The sequence below is a fragment of the Portunus trituberculatus genome, chromosome 44, assembly GCF_017591435.1.
Source record: "Portunus trituberculatus isolate SZX2019 chromosome 44, ASM1759143v1, whole genome shotgun sequence".
Taxonomy (NCBI): Eukaryota; Metazoa; Arthropoda; class Malacostraca; order Decapoda; family Portunidae; genus Portunus; species Portunus trituberculatus.
The window spans coordinates 16,468,331-16,491,282 of record NC_059298.1 but is presented as its reverse complement, the minus strand read 5'-3'; the positions used below and the strand labels follow the sequence as shown (position 1 = coordinate 16,491,282).

The 22,952-nt window shown below is 38.9% G+C and overlaps 1 protein-coding gene across 2 annotated transcripts; it reads right to left on the bottom strand.

Moving 5' to 3' along the window:
* Nucleotides 1-1,146: 1,146 nt before the first annotated feature.
* On the bottom strand, nt 1,147-22,173 carry LOC123518536 (N-alpha-acetyltransferase 20-like). 2 transcript variants are annotated; one of them, XR_006678812.1, is made up of 5 exons: nt 21,978-22,173; nt 18,420-18,549; nt 13,714-13,850; nt 4,771-4,879; nt 1,618-1,748 (listed from the first exon to the last, which is right to left on the bottom strand). XR_006678812.1 is itself a non-coding variant. In XM_045279345.1 (4 exons), exons 1-4 carry the CDS (start codon nt 22,144-22,146, stop codon nt 1,663-1,665), a joined length of 522 nt encoding a protein of 173 aa, XP_045135280.1. In that variant the 5' UTR covers nt 22,147-22,173; the 3' UTR covers nt 1,147-1,662. The 2 variants fall into 2 exon arrangements, 1 of the variants encoding a protein (XP_045135280.1); XM_045279345.1 differs by lacking the exon at nt 4,771-4,879 and having other exon boundaries at nt 1,147-1,748.
* Between the last annotated feature and the right edge of the window lie 779 nt (nt 22,174-22,952).

Sequence of the window (22,952 nt, the reverse complement as noted above, 5' to 3'; positions counted from 1 at the left end):
GTGGTGTGTGCCTGGTCTCAGGCCTATCCGAAGATCGGAAATAATGAGCTCTGAGCTCGTTCCGTAGGGTAACGTCTGGCTGTCTCGTCAGAGACTGCAGCAGATCAAACAGTGAAACACACAGTAAGTCCTCGTTATACGGTACATATGCGTTCCTGAAAACCTTACCGCAAATCGAAATTACCGTATACCGAACCCATTATAACATGAAATAATAGGGAATGTGTTCTAGCACGTCCAAAGTTACCCCTACAGACATGAAAATAGTCATATAATAAAAAATGTAAAGTACTGCGCTACAGAAATAAACAGAAAATGTTTTTATTTACCTTTCACTCGCCACGTATTCTATCTGACGATGTCCCTCCCGAGGCTAAGGGACAGTAGGCAGTAGGGATTTCAGCCGTTACCCATACACACACACACACACACACCGTAAGGATTTTACCTATGTTCAGTGGGAAACGCGGGAAGACACCGATTGGTGTGGTGGTGTTACGGTACGATGTAAACAAAAAACAAGCGGATACCGTTTCTGTGAATTTTTCTTATCGTAATTAGAATCGAGGGTAGTAATTACGTAACACCGTAACTGTGAATTTACCGGATAACGAAGTACCGTATAAGGAAGACTTACTGTGTGTGTGTGTGTGTGTGTGTATATATATATATATATATATATATATATATATATATATATATATATATATATATATATATATATATATATATATATATATATATATGTGTGTGTAATTTTGGAGCAATCAAGGCAAAATAAAGTGGTTGAAGAGATGCTGGTTGGGGTTTGTTGTTGGAATGACAAGGCATTTACACAATGGTTCTGATGCTAAACGTATTGGGTTTCCAGGATCACCAACAAAAAATAGCCGACATGTAGGGAGAAATTTGTCCTGTGTGATGCCATCTTAACTTATTTACCAATTTTCTCAATTTGCATAAAGCTGTTCATTCAGCACTCCATTGCCATTTATATTCCCTAGATTCAAACCTCTACTCATCATTCTCACATTCACTTTCCCACACAAGATTATCCATTTAAGCATTAAACAACCACAGGAACATCACATCCTTGCTGCAAGAGTTCAAATTCCATTCTCAATCATCAGATCTTTCTTAAATTCATTTCCCAAACCAAACCATATATTTAAATGCTACATAAGCAAGGGAATATCACAACCTCAATCTATCATTCTCACATTTATCTCCCATGCAGCCACATCTTCATAGGGAGTCCTCTGTTTACAATGGTCTTGATTTCCAACATTTTGTGGTCATGACATTGACAATGCTGGTCCCTGTACATTTCCTTTAGCTGATTGTTTGTTATTAATTTATTACATAATTTTTTTTTATCTACTGTAGGTGTTCTGTGTCTTTTTACAAGTGTAATTATGTTTCTATGTCCTAAATTATGACTTTACATAAGTAAAGGATTAGCACATATGAATACCATAAGATGGGTGCTTATTTAGGTTGGTTCTGACCAATGCTGAAATTCAGTTTACAATGTGGCATAGAAATAAAATGCTGTTGTAACTCAAGGATTTCCTGCATAATCATTAAGCAATGGAGGAGGACACAGCACACCCTTGCTGCAGTCCCATTTAAAGCATCAAAGCAACACCATACCTAAGGCTACTACTCTATATCCTCAGGACGTACCGGGTGTGTGAGTGGGATGACAGACTTCTGCTGGGCATCCCGAGACAATGCTTTCCTCATGTCTGTAGGTCATAAAGATGGTAACAGTAATTGAACCAATGATGTATTAAGGTATTTGTTAAAGTAAGATTTTTTTACAAGGTAAATACAACTAGGTAAATGTGTATTTACCTAGTTCTATTGTACAGGGTTCGGACAGGGCTCATAGTGTCCTGTCTCCATATTTGCATTTATCTAATTTTTCTTTAAAGTTATGCACACTATGTGCTGCAACAATTCCATTATCCAATGCATTCCATTTTTCCACCGTTCTGTGTGGAAAACTGTATTTTCCAACATCCTCCACACACTGCCTCATCCTGATCTTTTTTTCATGTCCTCTTGTCCTTCCATCCTCTTCCGCCAACAGCACCAAGTCTTCTTTTGTCTATCTTTTCAATATCATTTACTATCTTATACATTGTTATTAGGTCCCCTCGTTCTCTTCTATCTTGTAAGGTTGGCAGTCCCATTTCCTTTAGTCATTCTTCATGTGTGAGGTCCTTTAATTCTGGCACCATCTTTGTAGCAATCTTCTGTATCCTTTCCAGTTTTCCTATATCTTTTTTAGAGCTCGGAGACCATACTACTGCTGCATATTCCAGCCTTGGGCGTATCATGCTTGTGATGATTTTTTTCATCATATCTTTATCCATGTAATGAAATGCCACTCTTATATTAGTCAACATCCTATATGATAGTCCAAATATCTTATTTATGTGTTTATCAGGGCTCAGATTTTCTTGTATGATCACTCTAAGATCTTTTCCTCTTTAGTCTTCGTTATTTGCTCTTCTCCCATGAGATAGTTCCATACTGGTCTTCTCCTACTCTTTCCTAGTTCCATTATGTTATATTTCTTGGCATTTAACTCCAATTTCCACTTCTTGCTCCATTCATAGATCTTATTTAAATCTTCCTGTAGCAGTATACAGTCCTCTCTGGTTTTGATAACTTTTAGCATCTTTGCATCATCACCGAATAAATTCATATAGCTGTTTACTCCAATGTGAATATCGTTTACATAAACTTGAAACATAATGGGGGCTAACACTGACCCTTGTGGCACCCTGCTGGTTACTTTACTCCAAGAAGAGTATGTATCTCTGATCACAGTTTTCATTTCTCTATCCTTCAAATAATCTATTGTCCATTCGAGCAAGGTTCCACGCAGTCCTCCTATGTTCCCTAGTTTCCAAAGTCTTCCACGTGGGACTTTATCAAATGCCTTTTTAACCCTTTAATGGCTGACCTATCTTCCTCTGAATGTTTTTCTTTCATTTTTGGATTAGAAGGTCTTAGATGTTGGCTGATGACACTCCAACTTTTGTTATTATGTTACAATACTATTTCCATATGAATTTTTTCATGTACCCAAAATGGGAACGTTGGCATAATGCATGACACAAACATATCCTTATGATATGAAAACAAGCCTTCCCCATTTTTTGGAAGAAAAAAAAAAAGCCTCTATATGATACTAAACACATTAATCTTACAAAAAACATGCAAGTCCATGATTCCAGTTGGAAAAAAAAAAAAAAAAAAAAAAAAAAATCCTGTGAATAACAGACAATTTCCATTTATTTATGTTTGTTATTAGTTTACTTCTGATGATCACTGCACACCTTGTGGAGTCTCTTTTCACAATTTGTGCACTGCAGTTGTGTGTTCTTCATACAGAGACAGCATCTACCTTGAGTGCATGAGTCCAGAATGTGATTCACTCCGTCGTACCTCACTGCTTTTGCTGGCTGTGCGGAGGGTCCTCCAAACCTCTTCCTGTCTTCTGGAAACTTTATCATTGCTCAAGCAATTTCTCTCCTGAACATTATATGTGACATACCTGCCGATCCACCAATATATTGGTATAATCTGAAAGCAGCCACCACTGCCAGATTCAGCATGTTTGAGAAAATGTTCCACCACCATTTCTTTGAACGCAAACATGGCCTGTAAGAAGACACCATTCTGTCACACACATCAACGCCTCCCATTCCCTTGTTGTACATGTGAATGAGGTGTGGCTGCTCAACTGCTTTCTTGTTCTCTTTTCTCACACGTCGTTCTACTTTGTGAATTGGATTCACACCATAGTAGTTGCTGGCAACCGTCACACTAGAGTTGTCATTCCATTTCACACACAATACTTGTTCTTTCTTTTCAACTTCTTTCTTTGATGGGAGAGGACACTTGCCTGTTCTGTTATCTCGAATAGTTCCACAGGCTCGAAACCCTTTTGCAGTCAGTTCCGTCAGTAATCCATGGCTTGTGAAGAAATTGTCAAAGAACACTACATGGTGGTCAGGACTTTCAACTGGCTGCAACATTGATATCACGACATGTGACCCCAGTTGTCGAGTCTTCGAGTCACCCTCTTTGCCACAATAGATGGAAAAAATGTATGGATATCCATCTACTCCACATAGCATCCACATTTTATAACCAAATCTTATTGGTTTGTTCCTTATGAAGTGCTTAGCAGAATGATGACCATGATACAGAATCATAGATTCATCAATGCTTAGTAGTTCATGAAAAAACACCAAACTTTTGGCAGTTACTTCTTATCATTTCAAGTGAGGCTGCTAGATTTGAGTTATCAGCAAGGTGCAGGTACCTTTTGATGGTACAGAATCTGTCCTTGCTCATTGTTTTGGCAAATACAGATGCTCTCAGTCTTCACATGTTACCTCTTGGAAACGCATAGATTTACATAAGGCAACATGCCAACATTCCCATTTTGGGAACATGTAAATTTTCTTCTTATAAATTGCAAACCAGAAATAATTTCATCATTCTGATTGTCAATCTAAAAAATTAGTGTCTGATGAAAGATGGAACAATGTATTGCAACCACTGGATGGGATATCTGAGCAATGGTAAAATTCAGGAGAAAAACACTCAAGATAACTAAAAATGGCAATTTTGAAATATTAAAAAAATATATATTAATTTCTTGATTGCATACAGTATAGCAATATATATTATAGTCAACATCAGCCAAAGCATTTTAGTGCTTATTGAGAGCAATTAGATAATTACCTTTTTTTTGGTGAATATTTAGTCCCATGTTCCCAAAATGGGAACGTTGGCGCTTAAAGGGTATACTGTGCCTACCCATCCATCTCTGCTTTCAAGTCCTGCAATAACCCTGGAGTAGAAGCTTAATAAGTTTGATACACATGACTGCCGTGTTCTGAACCCAAATTGTCTGTTCGATATGACTTGCTCCTCTTCTAGAAATTTAACCCATTTTTCTTTGATAATTATTTCACATAACTTCCCTACGACACTTGTAAGTGACACTGGTCTGTAGTTTAGTGGTTCAGTTGCCTTTCCTCCTTTAAATATCGGTATTATGTAGGCTTTCTTCCACTCTAGTGGAACTTTCCCTTCATTTATTGAACTTTTAATTATTTCCCAAATTGGCTCCAGTAATTGCTCTTTACATTCTTTTAACACCCTGCCTGATACACCATCTGGCCCCATTGCTTTCCTTACTTCCAACTTGTCCAGTAATCTTCCAATATCCTCTTTATGAACTGCAATTTCCTGTAATCCTAGGCAATTCAATGTCCTATTAGGTTCTGTGAAGTCATCTTCTTCAGTGAATACCATTTTGAAGCTCTCATTCATTATTTCACACATTTCTTTCTCTGTTTGGTATGTCTTTCCTTCTTTAATTATTTTTTCAATTGTTTCCTTATTCTTTATTTTGCCGTTTATAAACTTGTAGAAAAGTTTTGATTCATCCTTGAATTTATCCACATCCTTCTCAAACTTTCTTTCTTCCTCTCTCCTTACTCTAATATATTCATTTGTAGTATCTTTGTACTGCCGACTATTATAGTTATTTCCCTGCTTTAAAAGTTTCTTCCATACTTTATCCTTTGTCTATTTTGCTTGTAAGCATCTAGCATTGTACCATGCATGTATTTTTTTTCTGAACTCTATAAACAGGAACAAACTTTTTTACTCCTTCATTGTATTCCTGTAAGAATATGTCATATTTCTCTTGTACAGTCTTCCTGCACATAATATTACTCCACTCAATATCAGCAAAATAACTCTTTAATTTTTCAAAATCTGCTCTTGCATAATTTAATCTCTCTCCTTTATAGTCCTCTCTGTATCTTATTTCATCTTCCTCCTGCATTTGCATCTCTAATGTCACATGATCACTTTTCCCCATTGGACTAAGGTATTGTATGATTGGAGGGGAATCCGTTTTTTTTTTTTTTTTTTTGTGAAGACTAGGTCAACTAACAATGGTTCCTCTTCCCCTTGTATCTTGTTGACTCTTCTACTCACTGGTCCATTGTATTAACCATAGTCATCTATAACACTTTCTCACTCCATTGCCCAGCATTGTCCATTACTTCCATCTCTCCCCAGTTTATTTTTTTACAGTTAAAGTCTCCAACTAAGAGTATTCTTCTATCTCTTCTTATCATGTTATCCAGATACTTTATCGCCTCTCTTTGCATATTTTTATGCTCTTCTGATCCCCATGTATTAGTCTTTGGTGGAACATATGTAACAAAATTTTCTCTTCTTCAAATCTTCTGTTCTGATTGTTACTCCCAATGCTTCCACTTTGTCCTCTCCACACTGCACATCCTCCACACAAATGTTATCATGAACCATTATTAGCACTCCTCCTCCCCCTTTATTCTTCCTGTCCCTCCTCCAGGTATTATATCCTTCCTCTTTAAAGTTGACATGTATCTCATTCTTCAGTTTTGTTTCAATGATACACATTACATCTGGCTTTTTCTCTTTCAAATAGTCCCTTACTTCCAATATACTTGATGACAAACCATCTATGTTAGTATAAGTCACTCTTAATTTATTGCCTCCACGACCTCCTCTTTTTTTTTTAGGTACCACTTCTTTAGTCTCATATCCAGAACCCTCCAGTAAAAATTCTTCTTCTCTATCTCTGTCCTTTTCTTGTTTTTTTCCTTAGCCTCTTTTCTTAGCACTTTCTCCTTTTCCCTTTCCACTAAGTTCATATCTTTTTTTATCCATATTTCCTTGTGATTGACATCATCAGCTAACTTCCCTTTTCTAGCCATTATTTCTTCTACAGCCACTTGAGATCTCATTTTCACCTTCATTGGTCTCTTACCCCTTCAGTGTACCTTCCCAGCCTAACCACTTCCTCCACCTCCTGGTCAAATTCTTGTGCGCTGTCTGTTTTGTATCCTTTTGATAACCGTTTTGGCTATTTCCCTTTTTTCACGTTCTCTTGTGAATTTATTTGGATTTTTCTTTTCTTTCATCCTGTAGATCACAAAGCTTTTTTTCTTGTCCTCTGCATCCCTCACCATACTTTCATTTTCTTTGATAACTTCGATTACAGCAACTTTTGTGTTCTCCTGAATTTGTCTCTTTACGACTTCTGAAAATTTGACTTTTTCCTCCTCTTGTTCTTGTTTCCATTCATTTCTTAGTTCTTTCAAATTGTTTTCACCTAGACCACCTTCTATCCTGTCTGTAACCCCTTGCTGCACTTTATCCTGCAAGTTCTGGCATGTGGTTTTTAGAGTGTAATTTTGCTTCCTTATCTCTAAAATCTCTTCTTTTAATTCCTGGTTTATTCCACTGACCTTTTCACATTCAGTTGTTCTCAATTTCAAGGCTGTATTTTCTGATACCAGTCGGTCATGTTTGTCCATGAGACTGGACATCGCCTCCTTCAAATATCTTAATTCTCTCTCTACATTTACAAGTCTCCTCGTATTACCTTGTTCATCTCGGAAACCTGAGAAATCCTTATCCATAGTATCTTCAGTCAGTTTTCTTAAACCAATAGGTGTTTCTATATAGCGTTGATTTTCGGCCAGCGTATGTTTTGATTCCTCCATGCGCCTGGTAGCACTACTCGGTTCCATATCTCTCTCTTTATCTATTCCTTGGCTATACGTAATCTAACACTTATTTCATTTGGAGACAGGAGAACACTATGGCCCCCCTCCCCCAGTCCAGTCGTTTTGTAGCACTCTCTGTGAGCAGCTCAGACACATCCGACCTTGACAATGGCTCGACGATGTGTGTGTGTGTGTGTGTGTGTGTGTGTGTGTGTGTGTACAGTAATACTCCGCTTAACGAACAGGATAGGGGGTGTCAAAGCTGTTCGTAGAGCGAAAATTCATTAAGCGGACGTAATTTTCCCATAGGAAATAATGGAAATAGGGGGGGATGCGTTCTGGGCTGGTCCCCAACATACCACATGGGTATAAAAAAAAAAAAAAAAAAAATATATATATATATATATATATATATATATATATATATATATATATATATATATATATATATATATATATATATATATATATATATATATATATATATATATATATACGTTTGGGAGCATATTGGGCCACCGTTGTACCACTACTTTTATGAAGTTATATGAGTCATTGGAAGTTAGAGGAGCTACGTACAAAGTCTCTCACATTCTCGCATTTATGTTCACAAAACATTTCTATTAGCTTTTTACAAACCTTGCCCCCAAGAAAGGATTGTTTTGTAATGCATAAAGTGAAATCTTACATGGAATACCAAAAAATAAAGCAGAGATGAGATGAGCCACAGACGAAGTGGGAGACTCGCGGTGACTCGGCCGCGAGTCTCCCACTTCGTCTGTGGCTCATCTCATATCTGCTTTATTTTTTGGTATTCCATGTAAGATTTCACTTTATGCATTACAAAATAATCCTTTCTTGGGGGCAAGGTTTGTAAAAAGCTAATAGAAATGTTGTTTTGTGAACATAAATGCATATATAAGACAGTAACACCACCTCCAGAGGTGGTGTTCCGAGCAACCTCAGAGCAACCTGATAGCAACCTTGTCACCGTTCCTCCAAGCGTTCATGGATGCCATTTCGCTGCAAGAGGTTGCTCTGACGTTGTTAAAGAATCTTGGATCCAGCTCCAGGAGCACTAGAGACAGAGGCGGGGAGTGAGACAATCACAGCGAAGCTGCTGCGTTCGGTCCCTCACCCGGCAAATTCAAACCCAGAAAATTTGCTAAAACGGATGTGGTTGTACGTTATGCAGACTTTTGGTCTAACTTTATATAGTACGTTAAACCGGAAATTCGTTAAACGAACGTTTGTTAAGCGGAGTATTACTGTATTTACCTAGTTGTAGTTTTACAGGGCCTGGGCTTGTGTGTGTCGTGTGGTATTTACCTAATTGTATTTACCTAATTGTAACATACGGAAAAGAGCTATGCTCGTGTTGTCCCGTCTCCATATCTATTAATGTCCAGCTTTTCTTAAAATCATGAATATTCCTTGCGTTGACCACTTCCACGTCTAAACTATTCCATGCTTCCACCCTTCTATGAGGAAGCTATATTTTTCACATCTCTCCTATAAGTGGCCATTTTAGTTTTTCCCATGCCCTCTCGACATTCTTCCATTCCACATACACAGATCTTCCCTATCCATTTTTCCATGCCAATCATCACTCTGTATATTGCTATCAGGTCTCCCTTTCTCTTCTGTTTTCCAGGGTTGGAAGTTGCATTCTTTTCAGTCTGTCTTCATAAGTCAAATCTCTTAAGTCAGGCACCATTTTCGTTGCAGCCCTCTGTACTTTCTCTAGTTTCCTTATGTGTTTCTTTAAGTTCGAGCCCACTGTATTGTTGCATATTCAAGCCTCGGTCTTATCATTGCAGTAATTATTTTCTTCATCATTTCTTCATCTAGATATACGAACGCCACTCTTATGTTCCTCAATAAGTTCAATACTTCTCCAATTATTTTGTTTATATGTCTCTCTGGCGATAGGTCATTGGTAATTGTCACCCCAAGGTCTTTTTCTTCATGACTGGTTTTATGTCTTCATTTCCTATCTTGTACATACTCCTGATTCTTCTTTCACTCTTGCCAAACTCTATTTTCTTGCATTTTGTCGTGTTGAACTCCATTTGCCATGTACAGCTCCATTTCCATATTCTGTCCAAGTCTTCCTGGAGTAGTTCGCAATCTTTGTCACATCTCACTTTTCGTAACAATTTTGCATCGTCTGCAAATAGGCTCACATAACTGGACACCCCATCCACCATGTCATTTATGTAGACTGCGAACATTACTGGTGCCAACACTGATCCCTGTGGAACTCCACTCTCCACCAATCCCCATTCTGATGGTCTGTCCTTAATTATTGTTCTCATTTCTCTTCCTACCAAAAGTCTTCCATCCATTTTAGTAAACTGCCATGCACTCCTCCTACCATTTCAAGTTTCCAGATCAGTCTCTGGTGTGGTACCTTATCAAAGGCCTTTTTTAAATCCAGATATATTCCATCAGCCCAACCATCTCTTTCCTGTATTACATCTATCACCCTCGAATAGTAACATATCAGGTTTGTCGTGCATGAACGCCCTTTCCTAAAACCAAATTGACACTCACAAAGTATGTCATTTTTCTCCAAGAAGTCTGTCCATCTAGTCTTCACCACCCTCTCACACATCTTAGCTACCACACTTGTAAGTGACACTGGTCTATAGTTCAATGGGTCTCTCTTGTTACCTGATTTATAGATTGGGACAATGTTAGCTCTTTTCCAGTCTTGGGGCACTACGCCTTCCCTTAATGAGGCATCAATTACTTCACAAACTTTTTCTGCCAATTGCTCCCTGCATTCTCTTAAAATCCATCCTGATACCCCATCAGGTCCCACAGCTTTTCTCACTTCTAAACTCCCCATCATGTTCTTGATCTCCTCCACCGTTACTTGAAACTCCTTCATAATCCCTTTCTGTTCCATTACCAGTGGTTTGTCAAAAGCAGTCTCCTTTGTGAATACCTTCCGAAAGCATCCATTCATAGCCTCTGCCATTTCCCTGGGATCTTCACTGTATACTCCATTTACTTCTAAACTTTCAATACTTTCTCTATTTTTGATGTTGTTGTTCACATGTCTGTAAAAAAGCCTTGGTTGGTCTTTACATTTATCAATTATATCCTTTTCTTGTTTCTTTCTTTCTTCTCTTCTAATCAACACATATTCATTTCTTGCTCTTTTGTAACTTTCCCACTGCTTAATCCGTCTTTTCCTTCTCCACCTCTTCCATGCATCCTCTTTTCTTGTTCTAGCCTTTTCACATCTATCGTTAAACCAGTCCTGCTTTCCAACTTCTCTATGTTGTCTTATTGGTACAAATTTTTCTCACCTTCTTTGTATATTTTTATAAATTCCTTCCACTTTTCATTTGCTCCTTAGCACTCTTGAATTTCATCCAATTTGTCTCTTGAAAGAATTTCTTTAGGTTTCCAAAATCTGTCTTGGCATAATTCCATCTTCCCACTTTATATTCTTCATTTCTTCTAGATTTCTCTTCGTCTATCACCTTGAACTCCAAAACTGCATGATCACTCTTTGCTAAAGGGCACTCCACCCTCATCTCCTCAATGACCATTGGCTCTGTACTAAAGACCAAGTCCAGTCTTGACGATGCTCCCTCTCCTCCAAACCTAGTATCTTCTTTGACCCACTGAGTTAACACATTTTCCATTGCCAGTGTCAATAGTGTATTTCCCATGTTGTCTCTGATCCTTCCATTGACCAGTCCTCCCAACACACCTCTTTACAATTAAAATCTCCCATCATTATAGTTCGTTCACAGCCACCCAACATTTCTTCCAGACATGTTCCTGTATCACTTATCATTTCTTCATATTCCTGTACTGACCATGCATTTGTCTTAGGTGGTACGTACACCACTATGTAGTGCCTCTTTTTTCCTTCATTAGTTTCTGCTCTGATCTTTAGCACTTCTGCCTTTCCCATACCTTTTTCACTTGATCCACCTTTATATCTTTTTTAACCAGCAACATCACTCCTCCTCCCATCTTACCTACTCTATTTCTTTTCCAAACGTTATATTTCCCTTCTCCAACCTTCATCAGGTCTTCTCCCTCTCTCAGTTTTGTTTCAGTAAGACCCACAATATCTGGGTTCTTGTCCCTCAAGTAATCGTTGAGTTCTAAAATCCCGATATCACTCCATTTATGTTGGAATACATTACATTTCGCTCATATGTAAGTTTCTTTAGTCCTTTCTTGCTGTACTTTTCTGGGTTATGAACCACTTCCTCAGTCTCATATCCAAGATTCTCCAGAAAAACTCTTTCTTCTCTTCTTCTGTCCTCTCTTCATTTTTTTCAAAGCCTCCTTTCTCAACTCATTTAACATTTCTCTTTCCTTTTCACCGAGATCTCTTCTCAACCAAATCTTCCTTGTTGTTTCCTGCTGGGCTAGCCTCCATGACTTCTCCACCAATTCATCTACATCCTTTTGTGACTTAAGTTTGATTCTTATTGGCCTCATACCTTCTCTTGTGAACTTTCCAATTCTATGGAAGTCCTCTATTTCTTGTACTAGGTCTTTTCCTCCTCTTGCACCACATTAATGATATTATTTATCACCTTTTTATGTTTTCTCTCTCTCCATTTTACTCGGTGTCTTATCCTCCTCCACACCAAATATCACCACACATCTCTTTTTGTCTACAGTTTCCCTCACCAATGTCTCATTTGACTTAATAACCTTCACCACTTTCTCAGCTATCTTCTCTTCTATGATCTGTTGATCTATAATTTCAGCAAGGCCCAAAGTTTTCTCCCCTGACTCTTTGATTTCCTTTTCCAGACTTGCAACTTTGTAATTTACCTCCTTTCTTTCCACTTCCTGACTTTTTTTCCATTCAGCCTGCTTCTCCATCACTTTTCCTAGAGATTCTCCACATTTTTCGCAATTCACTTTAATTAGCTTAACTTCCTCTTTCAGTGCTGCATTTTCCTTCTTCATATCGGCACAGTCTCTCTTTACATTGTCATAACTCGTTTCCAGGCCCTCATACTTTTCAAACAGTTTTTCAATTTTACCTTCTAACTCCAGAATTTTCTTCACATAAGTGCTCTTCTCCATTATTCCTTGAAACCCTGTGAAGTCTGATTCCTCTTTCGAGTTCACGGCCGCCATGTTGCGCAGACGTAAACAAACCAGCTGATGGCTCAAACGCAGGCTACAGTTTATATTTACCTTCACTGGACATTATTTTGCTAATCAACAGTTAACATGACTATATGGAGACGGGACAAACATTACCAGCTCCTTTCCCACCTTGGTTACTCTTAGGTAACTGTAGAATTATAGATGATTGCTCTGGAGCTCAGCGACCACCTCCGCCATCGACGATGTCCCGTGTGTGTGTGTGTGTGTGTGTGTGTGTGTGTGTGTGTGTAATATTGTAAACCATACCTTAGAAAATGTGGGTATTCTACAATGAAAGAAATAAAAATTAGCTATGAAACTTATTTCCCTAAGCACAAGGACATCTAGAAGTTTGTCAGTGAATGAAACAATGAGTGGTAAGGCTTTTCTTACTGGCTTATCTCTCTATAACAACCATATCTAGCTATCATTAAGTTTCTGTCTCATAACAACTCTTTAGACTACCAAGGAACACACCAAAGCAATTATAACTGGATACTTGTAAGCCTTATCTAAACAATTTTTTTTTAGCTTCCACAGCACATATCTAATACAATAAATAAAGATCAGTCAGACACTAGTCATCATATTTGGATACAAATAAGTTTTGTATCACAGTCTTTGGATCACCAAGGCACACATCTAATATAAATCTGGCTCAAACAGAACAACTCCCCAATACTTACCAGTCATCATATTTGGATACCTATAAGATATATTTATCTCATAACAATTTTCCAAAATAATTTACAATAGCCATTCACATCCACGAGTTTTCTACCTCATGATTTTTCAGGCCACCAAGGCATACATGTAATAGAAGTAAGGACTAAACAAACAACACAGAAGCACTTGCTATAGCCATCATATCTGAATACCCATATGTTTCTGTCCCAACACAATTTTTCAGACAAGCTATGGAATACATATAATACAACTAAAGATAAAATACAGAAACACAGACACTCACCATAGGCGTCTTCATCCGGGTCGCCCGAGTAATACTGCAGAACAGTGCGGTAAACTATGTACCCAAGCTTCTTGTACATGGTGATGGCAACAAGGTTACTCACACGCACAAACAGGTCAACAAAGTAACACCGTTTCCTGTGTGATGAACAGGAACGTGATGAGTGCTGATATTGAATATGTGTGTGCATTTTTACTTTACTGTTGTTACCTAATGGTGTTTTTACAGGTGTGTGTGTGTGTATGTGTGTATTTTACCTAGTTGTAGTTTTACAGGGCCTGGGCTTTATGCTTGTGTGGCCCTGTCTCTATATCTACACTTATCCAATTTTTCTCTACACTTATCCAATGTGTGTGTGTGTGTGTGTGTGTGTGTGTGTGTGTGTGTGTGTGTGTGTGTGTGTGTGTGTGTGTGTGTGTGTGTGTGTGTGTGTGTGTGTGTGTGTGTGTGTGTGTGTGTGTGTGTGTTCACCACCACAATCGCCTACTGGTCATCCAGTCAGCCTTCCCAATTAGAGCGAGCTCTGAGCTCATAGACCGATCTTCGGGTAGGACTGAGACCACAACACACCCTACACACTGGAAAAGTGAGGCCACAACCCCTTGAGTTTCATCCTGTACCAACTTGCTGCTAGGTGAACAGGGGCTACACATCAAGAGGCTTGCCCATTTGTCTCACTGTGCCCCGGACTCGAACCCAGGCCTTTTCGGCTCTGAGCTGAATGTGCTAACCACTACCTATACTATGCGGTGTGTGTGTGTGTGTGTGTATGATAAAAAAAGTCATCCCATATGAGAGAGAGAGAGAGAGAGAGAGAGAGAGAGAGAGAGAGAGAGAGAGAGAGAGAGAGAGAGAGAGAGAGAGAGAGAGAGAGAGAGAATTTTTTTTTAATGCAAGAGAGGAGGACTGACCAAAGGCAACAAAAATATAAAGAAAAATGGCCCACTCAGTTGTTAGTCTCCTTATAGAGCCAACAGAATTAGCCAAAGGATAGGGACAAATGTCTTGAAACCTCCTTCTTCAATGAAGTCAAGTCATAGGAAGTTGGAAATATATACAGACACAGGCAGGGAGTTCCAGAATTTACCAGAAAAAGGCATGAAAGACTGAGAGTATTGGTTAACTCTTGCATAAGAGAGTTGGACAGAATAAGGATGAGGAAGAAGAAGAAAGCCTTGTGCAGCAGAGCCACATGAGGAGGGGAGGCATGCAGTTAGCAAGGTCAAAAGAGCAGTTAGCATGAAAATAGCAATTAAAGATAGCAAGAGATGCAACATTCCAGTGGTAAGAAAGAGATTGAAGACATGTCAGTTAAAGGAAGGGAATTGATGTTTGACTGTTCACTGTTTGATCTGCTGCAGTCTCTGACGAGACAGCCAGATGTTACCCTACGGAACGAGCTCAGAGCTCATTATTTCCGATCTTCGGATAGGCCTGAGACCAGGCACACACGACACCCCGGGACAACAAGGTCACAACTCCTCGATTTACATCCCGTACCTATTCACTGCTAGGTGAACAGGGGCTACACGTGAAAGGAGACACACCCAAATATCTCCACCCGGCCGGGGAATCGATCCCCAGTCCTCTGGCTTGTGAAGCCAGCGCTCTAACCACTGAGCTACCGGGCGTGTGATGAAAAGATTTTGATTTCATGTTATCTAATAAAACTGTGTGAGTGGAACCCCCTCCCCCAAACATGTGAAGTGGAAAAGTACTACATACATGGGCAGAAAAGGCCCTTGTACAGAGTTAGCAGTTGGGGAGGTGAGAAAAACTGGTGGAGACACCTCATAATGCCTAACTTCATAGAAGCTGTTTCAGCAAGAGGTGAGATGTGAAGTTTCCAGTTTAGACTATGAATAAAGGATAGGCTGAGGATAACCAGTGTAGAAGAGGGGGACAGTTGAGTGTCACTGAAGAAGAGGGGATAGTTGTTTGGAAGGTTGTGTGAAGCTGATAGATGGAGGAATTGAGTTTTTGAGGCATTGCACACTACTAAGTTTTAGAAAGATCAGGAGTTAGAAATTCAGTGGAATCCTTGCGTGACTTCCTAAAGGGTTGGTCATCTCTGAAAAAATGTGAAAGAGTGCAGGGTGGTAACATCAGTGCAGGAAATGATAGGGTAAGAAGTTCGGCTTAGGGCATGCTGCGGTCGAATTTTAGTAAATTATGACAATTTTTTTTTTTTTTTCAATTCCTACAGATTATTGTAGGAAAAATATTCAGAATTCATATAGTATATGAGTCATGGGCCTATGCGTACGGCAACACTCATTCTGACGTATTTAAAGGGACATGAGTGGCATATGCCACGAGGTAGGTGTGGCACAATAAACACTCTAAGCAATGTTTGTTTTTTCTTGTCATTTTACCACTAATATTGGTCTCTGTGGTGAGGCTCCAACCCTCAAATCACTTGCTTCCTTCCTGCCTTGCCATACAGCACCTCAGTGTGACAAAGAAAGGCAAAGGGAGGGGTTATGTCATACGCATGCTTGCAGGCTCTTGCATTTTTTTTCTTTGTTGATCTTCCTACTGCAACATGGGGAATAAACAAAATAGCCTACAGCAGTTGAAGAAGATGAGAGAGATGAAGAAAAAGAAAAGAGGATTGGAGATAAATGAAAAGAAGAGGGAAGAGATGGCTCAGTGGCAGGTGAAGCTGAGGCATTTGGCACAGCAGGGAAGGAAGTTTTGGAGGGAAGGGACAGGCAGAGGATCCCACTTCAATAGCACAAGCTAAGATGAAATCAAGGAAAGGAAAATGAGAAAATACATGAGGAGGGGAAGAAGAGAAAAGCAGAGAGAGAAACAGCATTCTTAGAACACCCACCAGTGAGCCAAATCTACCGGCAAAGGCATAAAGAACCAGAGCTAAGAATTCTGACAGTGTCACCATAAAATAAAAAGCTCCCGAAATGAAGTACTAAATATGGGAACAATTAGATAAATCTTTGTGTGCAGTTTCTCTATAGATCAACACACAACATATAATAAATCTACTAATTTTGATAAAGACATAGCATGGGTACTTAACTTTTAAAACTTCAAAGAGCAGTATCTCAAAATATGATTTTTCAAGATATAAAAAACTGTATAAAATCAACCATTATACACGCTGCCTTGAAACTTGGTGTACTTATTGACAGGGATTGGGGTAACATTTTGTCAGACCAGTTTTCCCAAAAGTAATTAGAAAGTTTTTAATGAAGCAAAATAACAGCTTTACATACTGTTTTGATGACATCCTAAAATACAAAAACTTTAAAAAATCATCTCATAACGTATGGAGAAATAAAAAAAAAAAGCCTCCTCTACATTTCTTTAGGCATCTTTCAAGTATGTCCATGCCAAAGCAAATTAAAAAAAAAATTAAAATAAGGCCTGTATGACATTTTGAATGCAATTCTATGCATGACATCATTACTCTATCACATTCATATTCATACACATCAAAGACAATCAGGAACTTATAATATTCTGAAAATTTCACGTCATAAGTCCTATAACTTTTTTTAATTAACATTTCAAATTTCAATTGTAGCATGCCCTTAAGATCATTAATGAATGATAGGAAGAGAATGGGTGATAGGACAGAACCCTGAGGAACACCACTGTTGATAGATTTAGAAGAACAATGGCTGTCTACCAAAGCAGCAACAGAGCAGTTGGAGAGGAAACTTGAGATGAAGTTGCAAAGAGAAGGATAGAAGCTGTCGGAGGGTAGTTTGAGATCAAAGCTTTGTGCCAGACTCCATCAAAAGCTTTTGATATGTCTAACATGACAGCAAAAGTTTCACTGAAATCTCTAAAAGAGGATGACCAAGACTCAGTAAGGAAAGCCAGATCACCACTATGCATGTGAATCTATGTTTGCAGACTTCAACACAGCACATCATCAAAAACTACAAACACTCATACTATAGACATTTTTTTGTACACATTATTACTTAGTAGAGTGTCTTACATAATCTGAAGCTCTTAATAATAATGGAGATATGCTGAAGTAGAGCTACACTTATCCATGTTTTTTTTTTTTTTTTTGAGCCCCTCTGGCTTAGGGAGGTAAAAAAAATTATGTGCACTTCTCTAATACAAGAATTAACTAATATTCTGAGTCATTCATCTCCTTTTCTGGTAAACTATGTAACTCCCTGCTGGTAAGAATTAGCTAATATTCTGAGTCATTCATCCCCTTTTCAGGTAAACTATGTAACTCCCTGCTGGTAAGAATTAACTAATAATCTGAGTCATTCATCCCCTTTTCTGATAAACTATGTAACTTCCTGCCTGGTTCTTTATTTTCTTCTTTCTATGGCTTGAATTCTTTCAAGAATGAAGTTTCACAAAACTTATCCTGCACTTTTAGATGATAATTTTTCTTTCTTTAAAAAGTGGCACCCTAGTGGGCTTTCTTCACTCTTTATTACCCTTGCATGAAGTAATCTAATATTAATGAAATTGCTTGTCATGGGAAGTACTGAGGAAATCTTATCTTTTTTTTTTTTTTTTTTTTTTCTTAAGAAGGGCTTTGGCTTAGTACAGCAAAACACATTGAAAGAAAAGGGCCTTACTCTTAAATTAATGACTTGCTCTTGCACTACTAGAATTACTTGTAAAGGAAGGTAACTTATTTCTTTTTTTAAAGAGGGGTCTGCTTTAAAAAATGCTGGTGAGGTTCAGTAAAGGTGGCATGTCATTACTTTTCTGAGATGTCCTCCAGAATGGCCATGAGCTGCTTTGCCAGGCCCAGACGTCTGTACTCCGGCGCCACGGTGAGTGCTGTTACGTGGCCATGCCAGTTGTCTCCGTGACCCTCAGCCTTCCCCATGACTGCAGGAAACAAACAAACTCTCACAGAAATGTATGCAATGAAACTTTCAAAATCTCATTAATATATACACAAAACAAACTCTCATTCTCATGCACAGTTGGCTCCATTTCCACGTTTATCAATCAGCATTGCCAATGTGTGAAATGCCTGCTGCAATGTATACAATGGGGCCGCCGTGGTACAGTGGAACCATGCGCGCTTTGGGGTCCGAGGGGTCTCCAAGTGCACGGGTTCGAATCCTGTCTACGGTCTGAGTGTAGGTTGGACTTCCTCACTCGGGGCAACGGTTTCCTAGCGGGTGGGCTTTGAGATAGGAGGTACCCCAAAAAGTATCCCCTTTAGCCCATAAATTCCCGTGAAAAGCCCACATGGTATAAAAAAAAAAAAAAAAAAAAAAAAAGCCTGTTTTCTTATTGATATCTGAAACATCAATCCCTCCATCATCCTCCGGTTCACTCATACTGACTAGTATGTCTGATATGAATTGAATCAGGCAGGGCAGTTCACAGAAAGTGATTAACACACAGGTAGTGCTAAGTGATGAATCTGGAAATGGATGAGAATATACATGAAGGATAATATTCTGAAACCCTACTGAACTGCATCTTCACTACATTCAAAAGGCTCTACTAATTGAAGTTACCCAGGTCTTCATAAGTGTTTTTATGATTAGCGACAGATTAACAAAACTTCCACATAATCAACAGCAGAAACAATTTTGAGAACCCATTTAATCAACTCTGTGGCCTTTGAAAGTAGCCACAGTGAGAAAGCAGAGTTTCATAGCAGGGACAAAACATCCACAGCAGTGAACTTGTGACTAATATACACACGATAGGTATTCCTTACATAGACATGTACAACCTAATTATCTCATCTGCAGTCTGCGTGAAAAATTACCGCATCTAGGGAGCGGCGCGGTGAATTTACAAGTTGACTGTATTTCTTTTCCTGCAACAAAACCAAGAGGAGTGAGAGAGATATTATATGTCTGGCAGCGAGGTACACCCCTCTCCACCATTACGCTGCTGAAAGACAACGCTCAGGCCACTCTCAATTGTCAAAAGGAGTGGATGTTTGGCACTGCCTTGTTTGCTTTTATTCCTGCTTTCTGCACTAATATTGCACTTCTTTTCTCATGCATCACAGCCTAATAGACATGGGTGAAAATTGCTCTGATGGGAAAACTATTCAAGCTATCATTGATCTCCATAAAGTAGGTATTAGCAACAAAGAAATCTGCATTAAAAAATGCAAAAATTCAAAGCTGGTGGGAGCAAAAATTTACCGCTCCCACAAAGGCCACCTGGTAGGCCATGCAAGGTACCTGAGAGGAAAAGAACACTTCTCAGGAGGCAGATGGTAGTCAATCCCAGTCTTACAGGATGCCAAATTAAGGAAAGGAATTCTGAATTATTAGCTGGTGTCTCTCTCTGTACTGTCCATGATACTTTGCACCGTGACCTTGGGTACCGCAGTTATTGGGCAAAGAATAAGCCACTTACAAATGACTCACAAAGAAAGAAAAGGATCCAATTTGAAAAATAATATCGAGATTAGACATTAGATAAGTGACGTACAGTAGTGTGGTCTGATGAGAGCACTTTCTGTGTGAGTAGTACAACATCGAACAGAGTGTACAGGCACCCAGGTTCTGATCCTGATGACATGTGCTACTAAAAAAAAAAAAAAAAAAAAAAAAAAACTAAGAGTTTAATAGTTTGGGAATGTTCTACTTTCAATGGTCTTGGTGATCATGTTGAGTTCCCTAAAAACACTACTATCACTAAAGAAGTGTATTTGGGACTCTTAATAGGTAATCTTGAGTATCATTTGAGAAACCCAAAGGCGAGATTTTCCAACAGGATGGGGCAACAGCTCATACTACTAGAATTGTTAAAGAACAGCTAGATAATTGTGAAACCAACACCATAAAAGATTGGCCTGGCAATTCACCGGATACTTCTCCAATACAGAATTTATGGAGTGTAATTAAGGCCAAATTACAAGGCCGTGACATCTCCACACTCTCCAAGCTAGAAAGAGCTTCACAATTGTTAGGCAGACTTCAAGCCTGAGACTCTTAAAAATTTAGCTGATAGTGTGCTAAAACATCTCATAGAGGTGCTTAAGAAAAAAGGAAATGCAATAAAGTAATAGGTATTGGGTAGAGTTAGAATTTGTATGTTTTTTTGGGATTTGACATAAAATGTGTAACCAAAAACTATTGGCGTGGTAACTTTTGCGCAGAGTGTATGTAAACACAATTAATTCCATAAAGTGACCTATAATCTTGAATATAATGGAATTATACAAATACATTACTTGTATATGAATTTATCTAAAATTTTAAAGCTCTCTAGTGACTTGTCAATAACAAACTGATTACTGAGTCAATTCCATTTATGTACCACTAATTATGAACAAATTTCCTTCTCTTTTTTTTAAATGTAACATGATCACATGATAACCCTTAAGATTTTGCTCATGTGAAGCATAGAAAAATTATACAATATAGGTATACTATACAGAAGTGAAGGCAGATGACACAAATGCACTACTTTCTCATTATATATTCTATGATTACTTAAGCTAAGAGATGGAAGCTTTTCAACAAATAACTTAACATCCACCAAGACCAAAGTAAATACACATACAAGTAGTATAAATAACGTAATGTATTTGGCAAGCTGCCTTCCCTCCTCCCACAGCTTTTATTGCACAACATGTTCTACTTTTTTTCATCCCTATTCTGTTCACCTCCCTAATGCAAGAGTTAACCAGTATTCTCAATCTTTCACCTATTTCACTACAAAACTATGGAGCTCCCTGGCTGCTTCTGTATCTCTCTCTAGCTATAACACTTTCTTTAAAGGAGGCTTCATGATCCCTCCTCAAATTTTGTATAATGCTTTTGTTCCTCTCCTTTAGGAGCATCACATCCTCACAGCACAGTGCAGGGAAAGCTGTCAAGGGAGGAGGGAATTAAGTCAAAGATCCTGAGCCTACAAAAGGGGATTTCAAGGGCTTTAGTATAATTTCACAACAAGTCAGCAATAAGTGAGGTGGTGAATAGCAGGAGAGCGGAGCCAGGTGAAAGATCTTCCTGGTGATATAACCACATTCCAGACCGACACAGGTCTCATGTCAATGAAGAGAGAGAGAGACCCCGAGCATAATAAACATCATCAATGGTATAAATATTCACGTTTTCTCATCATTCTGTCACTCAATAGTAGCCTTTAACCACAACACTATAATGTTTAAGATGCCATTGCAATCAGAGTTGGAATAATCTATATCAATACCATTACTAAGTACTCTCTGGTGCTTTCAGTGAGAGGACTGTGGAGTATGGGTAAGAAAGGATTGGTGAGGAGTGGAACCAACAATACTCACAAACATAAAGTGATATACTACTACTTACTGTATCCCATGATGACGCCACTAGAAGACTCTGCCACCTGGAAATATTCTGGCCAGTGAGCAAGGTACTGCAGGTAGAAGGAGAGGCCATAAGTCTCTGTGAGTGGGTCCAGGTTGACATTGTTGAAGTGGAACATATCCTCACAACGGAAGGGTCTCAGTGTGGTCATGCTGGCGGTTCTTAGCTTCTCTCGTCTCTAGGAAAATAATTATAAAACAATCAAAATAATGAAAGCAATTGGTAAACCCTGGAACTTCATGCTTGCTTGTGTATTTCCTTCTACATATGACTTAACTGTTTCAAGAGATGTTTTTGATATTCCTTCCAGCTGCACTGTTTAGGAACTGGTACCTTCAGTCAGCCTATTTCAGTCCTTTTGTTGTCCTTGACCAGAGCACTTTATGTATGTATGTATGTATGTATATGTGTGTGTGTGTGTGTGTGTGTGTGTTTCACTGTTTGATCTGCTGCAGTCTCTGACGAGACAGCCAGACGTTACGCTACGGAATGAGCTCATTATTTCCGATCTTTGGATAGGCCTGAGACCAGGCACACACCACACGCCGGGACAACAAGGTCACAACTCCTCGATTTACATCCCGTACCTACTCACTGCTAGGTGAACAGGGGCTACACGTGAAAGGAGACACACCCAAATATCTCCACCCGGCTGGGGAATTGAACCCCGGTTCTCTGGCTTGTGAAGCCAGCGCTCTAACCACTGAGCTACCGGGCGTGTGTGTGTGTGTGTGTGTGTGTGTGTGTGTGTGTGTGTGTGATTCACCTCAATTTCCTGCTGGTCACCCAGCCAGTCTTCCCCATTACGGAGCAAGCTCAGAGCTCATAGACCGATCTTCAGGTAGGATCGAGACCACATAACACACTCCACACACTGGGAAAGCGAAGCCACAACCCCTCGAGTTACATTCCGTACCTATTTACTGCTAGGTGAATAGGGGCCACACATAAGAGATT